The sequence below is a fragment of the Scyliorhinus torazame genome, chromosome 3, assembly GCF_047496885.1.
Source record: "Scyliorhinus torazame isolate Kashiwa2021f chromosome 3, sScyTor2.1, whole genome shotgun sequence".
NCBI lineage: Eukaryota > Metazoa > Chordata > Chondrichthyes > Carcharhiniformes > Scyliorhinidae > Scyliorhinus > Scyliorhinus torazame.
In genome coordinates, this window is record NC_092709.1 from 354,844,494 (window position 1) to 354,859,785 (window position 15,292).

The 15,292-nt window shown below is 48.7% G+C and overlaps 1 protein-coding gene across 1 annotated transcript in view; it reads left to right on the top strand.

The window, feature by feature from the left end:
• The window catches only part of LOC140409350 (centrosome-associated protein ALMS1-like), a 71,948-nt gene that overhangs the window by 2,012 nt on the left and 54,644 nt on the right, over positions 1 to 15,292 (top strand). Inside the window, exon 2 of the mRNA XM_072497774.1 lies at positions 1,556 to 1,697. Coding sequence (XP_072353875.1) covers positions 1,556 to 1,697 — 142 coding nt within the window. The remainder of the gene's footprint in view (positions 1 to 1,555; positions 1,698 to 15,292) is intronic.

The following is a 15,292-nucleotide window of genomic DNA, read 5'->3' on the forward strand; positions in this document are numbered from 1 at the left end:
ACCTTCCAAAATGCATTACCTCACATTTGTCCGGATTAAACTCCATCTGCCATTTCTCCGTCCAAGTCTCCAACTGATCTATATCCCGCTGTATCCCCTGACAATCCTCTTCATTATCCACAACTCCACCAACCTTTGTGTCATCCACAAACGTTCTTATCAGACCTTACCCAACAAAAATCCATCACTCTGATTTTTGAAATTTAAATTCACCCCCAGCAAGCTTTTATTTTTGGAGGGGACGAAACTTCCCGGTTCCCATTCCACTCTGTGTGAGGAAGTGCTTCCTGACTTCACCCCTGAGTGACTTGGTTTGAATTTTAACATTCTATCCGTGGAATCCCTACAGTGCAGAAGGATAGGCCCATCGAATTCTGTACTGACTCTCCGAAAGAGCCCCGTAACCCCGCGCATTGATCGTGGCCAGTCCACCTGAAGACATCTGCGGGAGGAAACCGGAGCACCCAGAGGGGAGGACGTGCAAACTATACTGTCACCTGAGGCCCTAATTGAACCCAAGTCTGGCGCTGTGAGGAAGCAGTGCTAATTACTGTGCTCTGGAACCCCCCCCCCCAGGAAATAGCTTCTCTAGCGACCTACAAAATCCTTCAGTAATCTTAAACATCTCAATTAAATCATCACTTTAATCTTCTATTCTCAGGCTAATCCAATCTAGTCTATGCAACCTCTCCTAATTAATTGGGGATTATTCTGGTGAATTTGCACTGTTTTCCCTTCATGGCTAATATATCTTAGCTGAGGTGTGGAGTGCAGAATGGAATACAGGGTCTACCCGGACAGCTGAAGCATCACTTCGAATTCCAGTCCCATTCAGATAAAGGCCAACATTATACTCACCGTTTGAGCTACTTTTGTCTTATCATTTCTGGTCAATCACAATCCAGTCATATTGGATTTGTTTATTGTCACGTGTACCGAGGTGCAGTGAAAAGTATTTTTCTGCGAGCAGCTCAAACAGATCATTGAAAATAAAATAAAAAGAAAATACATAATAGGGCAACACAAGGTACACAATGTAACTACATAGACCGGCATCGGGTGAAGCGTACAGGGGCGTAGTGTTAATTAGGTCAGTCCATAATGTAATGATCTGTGTCCCAACACTGACCCAGCATCTCGCTGTTAGGACCAAAAACCCTGGTTAAACTTACCAAAAACCCTGGTTAAACTTACACCCTTCAACCACTCCCCTCACTCCCCTCACTAATATGTGGAACCCTGCCACGTTCTCTGAGGCTGAGCACGGAGAAGCAATCGGCCAGTGGGAAGTGCACCGACATGCTGCCAAAGGTCTCTCTCTGCTGGAATCCTCACTCACTTCTTCCTGCGGGGGTAGGGAAGAGAGTGGCGGGCTCGCAGGGTGCCGCTCAGCAGTCAGCTGCCCCCCCCCCCCACCCCCCCCCCGCCCGATCTTGCTCTCTCTGGCCCACCGATCACTGCTGTGTAAGAGGGGCAGCAGCCGCAGCCCCCGCCCCGCCCCCGTTACTGAAACAATGTGACTATTGAGCCATATTACCTGCGTTTGCCTCCACAGGTCACTGGAGAACAGGACTTCACTGCAACTACATCCGAATCTACATCCACTCCGAGCCCCTCTGCCCATCCCCCACATGGCCCCTCCAGCAAACTCATCAACAGGAGGTGCACGAGGCTGGTCAACCAGGGGGTGCAGACCGGTAAGTGCCTGGGAGGAGTTGGTTTGTTGTTTTGGTGGGAAACAAGCCACACGGGGCAGGGAGGATCTGGAACCTCATCCCAGATCTTTAAAAACACTCGCTGCTCTGTAGCACCTTTCATGACCCTTAATGTCCCAAAGGGCTTCATAGCAAATCCGGTAAGTGGCCAGCACTCTCTCCTCTCCTGAATCTAGCAACCCAAGACATAGCGAGAGGGTTGAAGATTCCTGAACTAATGAGCAGTACCTTGAGGGTAGCAATCGGTGAGCAGCATACATATTGGCACAGGGTCAAGCAGATTAGAGAATTAAACATCAGAGTTTCATATGGAGAAGGGATTTTGACTTGTGAGGTGCTGGAACTGGGGAAAGAGGGCGCTATTCGTTGAGATGGGCTCCACCCAAACAGGGCTGGGATTAATGTTCTGGTGAATGGTGTAACCAATGGTTGAAGATCGGGGGCGGGATTCTCCGACACCCCCCGCCGGGTCGGAGAATCGTCAGGGGGCGGCGTGAATCCCGCCTCCGCCGGCCACCGAATTCTCCGGTACCGGAGATTCGGCGGGGGCGGGAAATCGCGCTGCGCCGGTCAGCGCCCCCCCCCCGGCGATTCTCCGGCCCGCAATGGGCTGAAGTCCGCTGCTGTAATGCCCGTCCCGCCGGCGTGAATGAAAACCACCTCCCTTACTGGCGGGACCAGGCGGCGAAAGCGGGCTCCGGGTTCTGGGAGGGGGGCGCGGATGATCTGGCACCAGGGGTGCCCCCACGCTGGCCTGGCCCGCGATCAGGGCCCACCGATCCGTGGGCGGGCCTGTGCCGGGGGGGCACTCTTTCCCCTCCGCAGCTGCTGACGCTCCCCCCGCATGCGCGGAATTCCGTTGCCGGCGGAGTCCCTTCAGCCCCAGCTGGCTTGGCGCCAAAGGCCCTTCCACTCAGCCGGCGGGACGGCAACCACTCCGGCGCGGGTCCTAGCCCTAAAGGTGCCGAATGCCGGAGTGGTTCACGCCACTCCATCCCGCCGGGACCCCAGCCCCGCTGGGTAGGGGAGAATCCCGCCCCAGACATTGAAACGAAAAGGATGGGAAGGGTCAACAGGTGAAGCGACATTTCGAAATCCAAAGAGAAAAGTCGAGGAGCAGTTTATCAGCTTTACATAGAACATACAGTGCAGAAGGAGGCCATTCGGCCCATCGAGTCTGCACCAACCCACTTAAGCCCTCACTGCAACCCGATCCCCGTAACCCAGTAACCCCTCCTAACCTTTTTGGTCACTAGGGGCAATTTATCATGGTCAATCCACCTAACCTGCACGTCTTTTGACTGTGGGAGGAAACCGGAGCACCCGGAGGAAACCCACGCAGACACGGGGCGAACGTGCAGACTCCGCACAGACAGTGACCCAGCGGGGAATCGAACCTGGGACCCTGGCGCTGTGAAGCAACAGTGCTAATCACTTGTGCTGCCCAAAACTTGTGCTACCGTAGCTTGGGTAAAGATAGAGAGAGACTGGAAGGGAGAGGGAACCATAGCTTGGGTAAAGATAGAGTGAGACTGGAAGGGAGAGGGAACCGTAGCTTGGGTAAAGATAGAGAGAGACTGGAAGGGAGAGGGAACCGTAGCTTGGGTAAAGATAGAGTGAGACTGGAAGGGAGAGGGAACCGTAGCTTGGGTAAAGATAGAGAGAGACTGGAAGGGAGAGGGAACCGTAGCTTGGGTAAAGATAGAGTGAGACTGGAAGGGAGAGGGAACCGTAGCTTGGGTAAAGATAGAGTGAGACTGGAAGGGAGAGGGCACCGTAGCTTGGGTAAAGATAGAGTGAGACTGGAAGGGAGAGGGAACCGTAGCTTGGGTAAAGATAGAGTGAGACTGGAAGGGAGAGGGAACCGTAGCTTGGGTAAAGATAGAGAGAGACTGGAAGGGAGAGGGAACCGTAGCTTGGGTAAAGATAGAGAGAGACTGGAAGGGAGAGGGAACCGTAGCTTGGGTAAAGATAGAGAGAGACTGGAAGGGAGAGGGAACCGTAGCTTGGGTAAAGATAGAGTGAGACTGGAAGGGAGAGGGAACCGTAGCTTGGGTAAAGATAGAGTGAGACTGGAAGGGAGAGGGAACCGTAGCTTGGGTAAAGATAGAGAGAGACTGGAAGGGAGAGGGAACCGTGGCTTGGGTAAAGATAGAGTGAGACTGGAAGGGAGAGGAACCGTAGCTTGGGTAAAGATAGAGAGAGACTGGAAGGGAGAGGGAACCGTAGCTTGGGTAAAGATAGAGTGAGACTGGAAGGAGAGGGAACCGTAGATTGGGTAAAGATAGAGTGAGACTGGAAGGGAGAGGGAACCGTAGCTTGGGTAAAGATAGAGAGAGACTGGAAGGGAGAGGGAACCGTAGCTTGGGTAAAGATAGAGAGAGACTGGAAGGGAGAGGGAACCGTAGCTTGGGTAAAGATAGAGTGAGACTGGAAGGGAGAGGGAACCGTAGCTTGGGTAAAGATAGAGTGAGACTGGAAGGGAGAGGGAACCGTAGCTTGGGTAAAGATAGAGAGAGACTGGAAGGGAGAGGGAACCGTAGCTTGGGTAAAGATAGAGAGAGACTGGAAGGAGAGGGAAACCGTAGCTTGGGTAAAGATAGAGAGAGGACTGGAAGGGAGAGGGAACCGTAGCTTGGGTAAAGATAGAGTGAGACTGGAAGGGAGAGGGAACCGTAGATTGGGTAAAGATAGAGTGAGACTGGAAGGGAGAGGGAACCGTAGCTTGGGTAAAGATAGAGTGAGACTGGAAGGGAGAGGGAACCGTAGCTTGGGTAAAGATAGAGAGAGACTGGAAGGGAGAGGGAACCGTAGCTTGGGTAAAGATAGAGTGAGACTGGAAGGGAGAGGGAACCGTAGATTGGGTAAAGATAGAGAGAGACTGGAAGGGAGAGGGAACCGTAGCTTGGGTAAAGATAGAGTGAGACTGGAAGGGAGAGGGAACCGTAGCTTGGGTAAAGATAGAGTGAGACTGGAAGGGAGAGGAACCGTAGCTTGGGTAAAGATAGAGTGAGACTGGAAGGGAGAGGGAACCGTAGCTTGGTAAAGATAGAGTGAGACTGAAGGGAGAGGGAGTTCAGTGGTCAATCAGAGCCATGCCAGTCATAATGGATTTTAAAAAATGAAATGAAAGTTCTTTTTTAAAATATATTTTAAAGTGCCCAATTATTTTTTTCCAATTAAGGGGCAATTTAGCATGACCAATCCACCTAACCTGCACATCTTTTGGGTTATGGGGGTGAAACCCACGCAGACATGGGGAGAATGTGCAAACTCCACACGGACAGTGACCCAGGGCTGGGATTCGAACCCGGGTCCTCAGCGCCGTAGTCCCAGTGCTAACCACTGCGCCACGTGCCGCCTTAAATGAAAGGTTTTTTAACCAAATACCCAAACCAATGTCAGCACGATGGACAAACTAGTGGCACAGGACTTTGAAGGGGTTGACGGTGTGATCCCCTGGCTGTGGGACCCAGAACATGGACACAGTCTCCGTCTCGTCATTGTTTAGCACACTGGGCTAAATCGCTGGCTTTGAAAGCAGACCAAGGCAGGCCAGCAGCACAGTTCGATTCCCGTAACAGCCTCCCGAACAGGCGCCGGAATGTGGCGACTAGGGGCTTTTAACAGTAACTTCATTTGAAGCCTACTTGTGACAGTAAGCGATTTTCATTTCATTGCATTTCTCGGGGATTGATCCTTTAGGACTGAGGAGGAGCAATTTTGATTAGAAAGCAAGAATCTTAAACGTAAAGAAGATCAGCTGCTAAGTGTGAGGGCAGAGCTGGCGAAGGCTAAACTATCCAATGATAACTAGTCCCCAAACAGTGGGAAATATTTAAAGAAACTATTCGGAAAGCTCAACAAAAATACAGTACATTTTTAAAAAAAGCTTTGAGAGAATTATTAATCTGTAGCTTACTGTGGAAGTTAAGAAAATATCAAATCAAAAGAGGCTGATAACATTGCCAAGAAGAGTGGTGAGTCTGAGGATTGAAAGTTTTAGAAACCAGCAAAGGATGCCCAACAAGTTGAAAAAAAGGGGGAAAAAATAGAATTGAGAGTAAACGAGCTAGAAGTATAAAAAGATTGTAAGAGATTTTACAGTACAGTGTATAAAAAGGAGAGTAGTTAAAGTAACCATTGGCCCCTTAGGACAGGAAACGTTATCACAGATGTTACGACGGGAAAAGTTATCACAGATGTTACAATAGGAAAAGTTATCACAGATGTTACGGTAGATAAAGTTATCATAGATGGTACGATAGGAAAAGTTATCACAGATGTTACAATAGGAAAAGTTATCACAGATGTTACGACACATGGGTCGTTTTTTGTACAGTGTGCAGGAGGGTTTCCTGAAACAATATGTTGACAGGCCAACAAGAGGCGAGGCCACGTTGGATTTGGTTTTGGGTAATGAACCAGCCAGGTGTTGGATTTGGAGGTAGGAGAGCACTTTGGGGACAGTGACCACAATTCGGTTGACGTTTACGTTAATGATGGAAAGGGATAAGTATACACCGCAGGGCAAGAGTTATAGCTGGGGGAAGGGCAATTATGATGCCATTAGGCGTGACTTGGGGGGGATAAGGTGGAGAAGTAGGCTTGCAAGTGTTGGGCACACTGAATAAGTGGGGCTTGTTCAAGGATCAGCTACTGCGTGTTCTTGATAAGTATGTACCGGTCAGACAGGGAGGAAGGCGTCGAGCGAGGGAACCGTGGTTTACCAAGGAAGTTGAATCTCTTGTTAAGAGGAAAGAAGGAGGCCTATGTGAAGATGAAGTTGTGAAGTTTCGGTTGGGGGGCGATGGATATTTACAAGGTAGCGAGGAAGGATCTAAAGAGAGGAGGGCTGAGACGTAGCCAGGAGGACATGAACAAGTATTTCTAGGTATGTCCGGAAAACCAGAAAGACTGGCGAAAGGTAGGACCCGATCAAGGCCGAGGATGGGAAAGTAGGACCAGTCAAGGATAAGGGATGCGAAATTCTGCGGAGTCTGAGATAGGCTAGATACTAAATGATATTTTTCGTCAGTATTCACTCAGGAAAAAGATAATGTGGAGGAGAATGCTGAGCCCCAGGCTAATAGAGGTACGTAGGGAAGAGGTGTTGGCAATTCTGGACAGGCTGAAAATAGATAAGTCCCCGGGACCTGATGGGAATTTATCCTAGGATTCTCTGGGAGGCCAGGGAAGAGATTGCTGGACCTTTGGCTTTGATTTTTATGTCATCATTGGCTACAGGAATAGTGCCAGAGGACTGGAGGACAGCAAATGTGGTCGCTTTGTTCAAAAAGGGGAGCAGAGACAACCCCGGCAACTATAGACCGGTGAGCCTCACGTCTGTAGTGGGTAAAGTCTTGGAGGGGATTATAAGAGACAAGATTTATAATCATCTAGATAGGAATAATATGATCAGGGATAGTCAGCATGGCTTTGTGAAGGGTAGGTCATGCCTCACAAACCTTATTGAGTTCTTTGAGAAGGTGACTGAACAGGTAGACGAGGGTAGAGCAGTTGATGTGGTGTATATGGATTTCAGCAAAGCATTTGATAAGGTTCCCCACGGTAGGCTATTGCAAAAAATACGGAGGCTGGGGATTGAGGGTGATTTAGCGATGTGGATCAGAAATTGGCTAGCTGAAAGAAGACAGAGGGTGGTGGTTGATGGGAAATGTTCAGAATGGAGTACAGTCACAAGTGGAGTACCACAAGGATCTGTTCTGGGGCCGTTGCTGTTTGTCATTTTTATCAATGACCTAGAGGAAGGCGCAGAAGGGTGGGTGAGTAAATTTGCAGACGATACTAAAGTCGGTGGTGTTGTCGATAGTGTGGAAGGATGTAGCAGGTTACAGAGGGATATAGATAAGCTGCAGAGCTGGGCTGAGAGGTGGCAAATGGAGTTTAATGTAGAGAAGTGTGAGGTGATTCACTTTGGAAGGAATAACAGGAATGCGGAATATTTGGCTAATGGTAAAGTTCTTGAAAGTGTGGATGAGCAGAGGGATCTAGGTGTCCATGAACATAGATCCCTGAAAGTTGCCACCCAGGTTGATAGGGTTGTGAAGAAGGCCTATGGAGTGTTGGCCTTTATTGGTAGAGGGATTGAGTTCCGGAGTCGGGAGGTCATGTTGCAGCTGTACAGAACTCTGGTATGGCCGCATTTGGAGTATTGCGTACAGTTCTGGTCACCGCATTATAGGAAGGACGTGGAGGCTTTGGAGCGGGTGCAGAGGAGATTTACCAGGATGTTGCCTGGTATGGAGGGAAAATCTTATGAGGAAAGGCTGATGGACTTGAGGTTGTTTTCATTGGAGAGAAGAAGGTTAAGAGGAGACTTAATAGAGGCATACAAAATGATCAGGGGGTTGGATAGGGTGGGCAGTGAGAGCCTTCTCCCGCGGATGGATATGGCTGGCACGAGGGGACATAACTTTAAACTGAGGGGTAATAGATATAGGACAGAGGTCAGAGGTAGGTTCTTTACGCAAAGAGTAGTGAGGCCGTGGAATGCCCTACCTGCTACAGTAGTGAACTCGCCAACATTGAGGGCATTTAAAAGTTTATTGGATAAACATATGGATGATAATGGCATAGTGTAGGTTAGATGGCTTTTGTTTCGGTGCAACATCGTGGGCCGAAGGGCCTGTACTGCGCTGTATTGTTCTATGTTCTATGACACCCTGGCTAATGCGCGGTCAATTCCAGTCCCACTGGACCAGGGGGCGCAACAGTTGAAATTAACTCTTCATTTAAAAAATACCCAAAGTCTTTGGTTGCCCAATAACTACAGTCATCAGGTTTGTAAATTTAAACACAATTAATTGTTGTTGCGGACGACACAAAGGTTGGTGGAATTGCGGATAGCGATGAGGACTGTCGGAGGATACAGCAGGATTTAGATCGTTTGGAGACTTGGGCGGAGAGATGGCAGATGGAGTTTAATCCGGACAAATGTGAGGTAATGCATTTTGGAAGGTCTAATACAGGCCGGGACTATACAGTGAATGGTAGATCGCTCAAGAGTATTGACAGTCAGAGAGATCTTGGTGTACAGGTCCACAGGTCACTGAAAGGGGCAACACAGGTGGAGAAGGCATACGGCATGCTTGCCTTCATTGGCCGGGGCATTGAGTATAAAAATTGGCAAGACATGTTGCAGCTGTATAGAACTTTAGTTAGCCACACTTGGAGTAGAGTGTTCAATTCTGGTCGCCAGAGAGGGTGCAGAAGAGATTTACCAGGATGTTGCCTGGTACGGAGGGCATTAGCTATGAGGAGAGGTTGAAAAAACTTGGTTTGTTCTCACTGGAACGAAGGAGGTTGAGGACCTGATAAGAGGTCTGTAAAATTATGAGGGGCATAGTCAGAGTGGGTAGTCAGAGACTTTTTCCCAGGGTAGAGGGATCAATTACATGGGGACATAGGTTTAAGGTGCGAGGGGCAAGGTTTAGAGGAGATAGAACATAGAAAAATACAGCACAGAACAGGCCCTTCGGCCCACGATGTTGTGCCGAACTTTTGTCCTAGATTAAGAACAAATTAATCTACACCCCATCATTTTACCGTAATCCATGTATCTATCCAATAGCCACTTGAAGGTCCCTAATGTTTCCGACTCAACTACTTCCACAGGCAGTGCATTCCATGCCCCCACTACTCTCTGGTTAAAGAACCTACCTCTGATATCCCTCCTATATCTTCCACCTTTCACCTTAAATTTATGTCCCCTTGTAATGGTTTGTCCCACCCAGGGAAAAAGTCTCTGACTGTCTACTCTATCTATTTCCCTGATCATCTTATAAATCTCTGTCAAGTCGCCCCTCATCCTTCTCCGTTCTAATGAGAAAAGACCTAGCATCCTCAACCTTTCCTCGTAAGACCTACTCTCTATTCCAGGCAACATCCTGGTAAATCTCCTTTGCACCTTTTCCAAAGCTTCCACATCCTTCCTAAAATGAGGCGACCAGAACTGCACACAGTACTCCAAATGTGGCCTAACCAAGGTTTTCTACAGTTGCATCATCACCTCACGGCTCTTAAATTCAATCCCTCCGCTAATGAACGCTAGCACACCAAAGGCCTTCTTCACAGCTCTATCCACTTGAGTGGCAACTTACAAAGATCTATGAACATAGACCCCAAGATCTCTCTGTTCCTTCACATTGCCAAGAACCCTACCGTTAACCCTGTATTCCGCATTCATATTTGTCCTTCCAAAATGGACAACCTCATACTTTTCAGGGTTAAACTCCACCTGCCACTTCTCAGCCCAGCTCTGCATCCTATCTATGTCTCTTTGCAGCTGACAACAGCCCTCTTCACTATCCACAACTCCACCAATCTTCGTATCGTCTGCAAATTTACTGACCCACCCTTCAACTCCCTCATCCAAGTCATTAATGAAAATCACAAACAGCAGAGGACCCAGAACTGATCCCTGCGGTACGCCACTGGTAACTTGGCTCCAGGCTGAATATTTGCCATCCACCACCACTCTCTGACTTCTATCGGTTAGCCAGTTTGTTATCCAACTGGCCAAATTTCCCACTATCCCATGCCTCCTTACTTTCTGCATAAGCCTACCATGGGGAACCTTATCAAGTGCCTTACTAAAATCCATGTACACTACGTCCACTGCTTTACCTTCATCCACGTGCTTGGTCACCTCCTCAAAGAATTCAATAAAATTTGTAAGGCAATACCTACCCCTCACATCCGTGCTGACTATCCCTAATCAAGCAGTGTCTTTCCAGATGCTCAGAAATCCTATCCCTCCGTACCCTTTCCATTACTTTGCCTACCACCGAAATAAAACTAACTGGCCTGTAATTCCCAGGGTTATCCCTATTCCCTTTTTTGAACAGGGGCACGACATTCGCCACTCTCCAATCCCCTGGTACCACCCCTGTTGACAGTGAGGACGAAAAGATCTTTGCCAACGGCTCTGCAATTTCATCTCTTGCTTCCCATAGAATCCTTGGATATATCCCGTCAGGCCCGGGGGACTTGTCTATCCTCACGTTTTTCAAAATGCCCAACACATCTTCCTTCCTAACAAGTATCTCCTCGAGCTTACCAGTCTGTTTCACACTGTCCTCTCCAAAAATATGGCCCCTCTCATTTGTAAATACTGAAGAAAAGTCCTCGTTCAAGACCTCTCCTATCTCTTCAGACTCAATACACAATCTCCCGCGACTGTCCATGATCGGACCTACCCTCGCTCTAGTCATTCTCATATTTCTCACATGTGTGTAAAAGGCCTTGGGATGTACGAGGTAACTTTTTTACACAGAGGGTAGTGGGTGTCTGGAACTCGCTGCCGGAGGAGGTGGTGGAAGCAGGGACGATAGTGACGTTTAAGGGGCATCTTGACAAATACATGAATAGGATGGGAATAGAAGGATACGGACCCAGGAAGTGTAGAAGAATTTGGTTGAGACGGGCAGCATAATCGGCGCAGGCTTAGAGGGCCGGAGGGCCTGTTCCTGTGCTGTACTTTTCTTTGTTCTTTGTCACAAGTAAGCTTACATTAACACTGCAATGAAAGGGTGGCATGGTGGTTAGCACTGCTGCCTCACGGTGCCGAGGTCCCAAGTTCGATCCCGGCTCTGGGTCACTGTTCGTGTAGAGCTTGCACATTCTCCCCGTGTTTGCGTGGGTTTCACCCCCACAACCCAAAGATGTGCAGGGTCGGTGGATTGACCACGCTAAATTGCCCCTTAATTGGAAAAAAATAAATTGGGTACACTAAATTCATAAACACACTGCAATGAAGTTACTGTGACAATCCCCTAGTTGCCACATCCGGCGCCTGCTCGGGTACACGAGGGAGAATTCAGAATGTCCAATTCATATAACAAGCACGTCTTTCGTGGGAGCAAACCGGAGGAAACCCACGCAGACACGGGGGGGGGGGGGGGGGGGGGGGGGTGGGGGAGCATGCAGACAGTGACCCAAGCCGGAATTGAACCTGGATCTCCGAAATGGGTAGCAAATACAGCTGGTTAACTATTATCTAATTTCTGACACCCCTCTTTAACTTGCCCCACCCTCTACATACACACACAAGACAGACAAATACAGAGGGGAAAGAGGGGTGTAAAAATAATGCTTAAAGTAAAAGGATAAAAGTCTCTGTTTCAGGTGTACGTCTTCCAGTTAGATTCGGTCTAGGCCTCCAGTTGGAAGTCTGCTCTCAGTCTGTAATGGTTTCACTGTAGACTCATCAGAGTCCAGAGACTTCTCTGCAGACTCAGAAACAGCTGGCAGGGAACATTTGGGAGAGAGAGAGGGCAACAGCCCCTCCTCCCAACAAACTGGAGTTTAATGCAGAAAAGTGATTCATTTTGGAAGGAATAACAGGAAGACAGAGTACTGGGCTAATGGTAAGAGTCTTGGCAGTGTGGTTGAGCAGAGAGATCTCGGTGTCCATGTACATTGATCCCTGAAAGTTGCCACCCAGGTTGAGAGGGTTGTTAAGAAGGCGTACGGTGTGTTAGCTTTTATTGGAAGAGGGATTGAGTTTCGGAGGCATGAGGTCATGTTGCAGCTGTACAAAACTCTGGTGCGGCCGCATTTGGAGTATTGGGTGCAGTTCTGGTCGCCGCATTATAGGAAGGATGTGGAAGCATTGGAAAGGGTGCAGAGGAGATTACCAGAATGTTGCCTGGTATGGAGGGACGGTGTTATGAGGAAAGGCTGAGGGACTTGAGGCTGTTTTCGTTAGAGAGAAGAATGTTATGAGGTGACTTAATTGAGGCATACAAGATAATCAGAGGATTGGATAGGGTGGACAGTGAGAGCCTTTTTCCTCAGATGGTGATGTCTAGCACGAGGGGACATAGCTTTAAATTGAGGGGAGATAGATATAGGACAGATGTCAGAGGTAGGTTCTTTACTCAGAGAGTAGTAAGGGTGTGGAATGCCCTGCCTGCAACAGTAGTGGACTCGCCAACACTAAGGGCATTCAAATGATCATTGGATAAACATATAGATGATAATGGAATAGTGTAGATGGGCTTCAGAATGATTTCACAGGTCAGCGCAACTTCGAGGCCGAAGGGCCTGTACTGCGCTGTAATGTTCTATTGTCTATAAACGGGAGCTTTCTGCTGGATCCTGAAAATAGCCCCAACTGGCAGGATCCAACGTTGTTACTGTTGCTGTGCAGAATACGGTCCCTGGACAATCCGTTGGCCACCAGTCAACCAATTGAACCAAATCCCTCCAATCTCTCGGGTGCCATAAAGTCTGAGTTCTTCTGTTCAAAATCTAAATCTTCATAGCACAGTGTACAATTTTGCAACTTTTGAGTTCCCCTGCTCAACTTCAAGGTATATATCCATTAAAGAATCATGGATCAAAAATAACAATGGCAAAGTAAAGAGATAGGAAATAAGGAAATCAACAGGAAGGACCCTTACCATAGGGAACAAGGAAATGACAAAGTCATTAAACAAATAGTTTGCATCTGTATTCACAGTAGAAGACACAACTTACATAGCAGAAACCAAGGGTAACCCATGACTAATGATCAGCCGACTAACAATGTTAAAGGAACTTAATGGACTAAGATACTAAACGGTCTTCTGATGGCGGCTATGAAGGAGTAAGTCGCACATTTGATGGCTCCTGCTCTGGTCGGACGTTTGGACCTTTCCCCCGATTTTCTACCGGACTTGAATTGTAAAACTGATGACAGAGACAACTGTGTACTGAATTCCCACATCGGTGCGCGGAGAGAAGGTGCTCGTAAAGGCAGAAACAGAAAGACAGAGGAGGCTTGGGCTGAAGCTGCAGCGGGAGACAGCATGGCGGAGGACTGGACCTCTGGTTTGTCGACCCAGCGGTCAGTGAAGCAGCTGATGCAAGTTATCCAGGAAGGCTTTGCTAAGCAGAAACGGGACTGCTTGGACCCGATAAAAGAGTCAATTGAGCGGCTGGAGCTTAGATTGGATGCCCAAGATCAGGTGATCCAGAAGGTAGAAAAGGCACTGGCTGAGCAGGAGGAACATCAAACTGTGGAGTTGGAGGTGGGGATGCTGAGAGACCAGCAGAAGAAGCTCCTGGAGAAGGTGGAGGACCTGGAGAATAGATCCCGCCGGCTGAACTTGAGAATCGTTGGGCTCCCGGAGGGGTCCGAAGTAGCGGACGCTGGGGCATACATCGCAGACATGTTTGAGAAGCTGCTAGGGGGTGGGGCATTTTCCTGGCCCTTGGAGGTGAACAGGGCTCACAGAGCACTCGCGAGGAAGCCGTGAATGGGAGACCCCCGAGGGCAATGGTGGTGAGATTCCACAGGTACTTGGATAAGGAGCGCATTCTACAGTGGGCCAAGCAGACACGGTGGGACAACAATATCCTGCGGGTTTACCAAGACATGAGTGTGGAGGTGGCCAGAGAAGAGCAGGCTTCAACCAGATTAGGTCGATCCTTTTTAAGAAAAATGTGAAGTTCGGACTGTTGTATCCGGCCCGTCTCTGGGTCACGCACGAGGAACAGCACTTCTATTTTGAGTCACCTGAGTCTTTTCAGATCCAGAGAGCGGGTTAAAGACCCAGGTTCAAGAGGTGTAAATTGTCTCAAGCCAGGACAGTTGGTAGGATTTCACAGGCCAGATGGTGGGGGGGTGAATGTAATGCGCCATGAACCCAAGGTCCCGGTTGAGGCCGCACTCATGTGTGCGGAACTTGGCTATAAGTTTCTGCTCGGCGATTCTGCGTTGTCGCGCGTCCTGAAGGCCGCCTTCGAGAACGCTTACCCGGAGATCAGAGGCTGAATGCCCTTGACTGCTGAAGTGTTCTCTAGTTGCTCCGTTTGGACATGTAAAGACTTAATTACCTGCAAAGACTCGCATTTAAAGTACCGTCTTGCATCTTTGACTCTGTCTACATATATGTTTCTGGAACCTATCTCTTCATTCACCTGAGGAAGGAGCAGCGCTCCGAAAGCTAGTGATTCGAAACAAACCTGTTGGACTTTAACCTGGTGTTGTAAGACTTCTTACTGTGCTCACCCCAGTCCAACGCCGGCATCTCCACATCATCGTTGTTCAGTGAGACTTGAGTGTGTTCGTACAAGGAGCACAAAATGTTAGCATGTAGGTGCAGCAAGCAGTAAAGTAAGGTAAAGTTGCCATTGTCCCAGGTGACCCTTTGAGGGGGAGAGCTGACTGGTGGTGATTTAACCTGAGGGACACCACACCTCAGGCGAGGGGCAAGGTTGCAAAGGCAGAGCCTCCATGAGTAACCTCAGCTGGTACGGGAACTGAACCCACGCTGCTGGCCTCGCTCTGCATTGCAAACCAGTCCAGCTAAACTGGCAGGAAGGCAAATAGCATCTTGGCATTTATTGCAAGGGGATTGGAGTACAGGAATAAAGAAGTGTTGCAAGAATTGTGGAGGGTTTTGGTGCGACCACACCTGGAATACTGTATGCAGCTTTGGTCTCCAAATTGAAGGAAGGATTTATTAAGAGGCAGCATAGCCAAGGTTCACTGGATCAGTCCCTGGAATGAGAGGGTTGCTTATGGATGAGAGTAAATTGGGCCTATGTTCTCTGGAGGTTAGAAG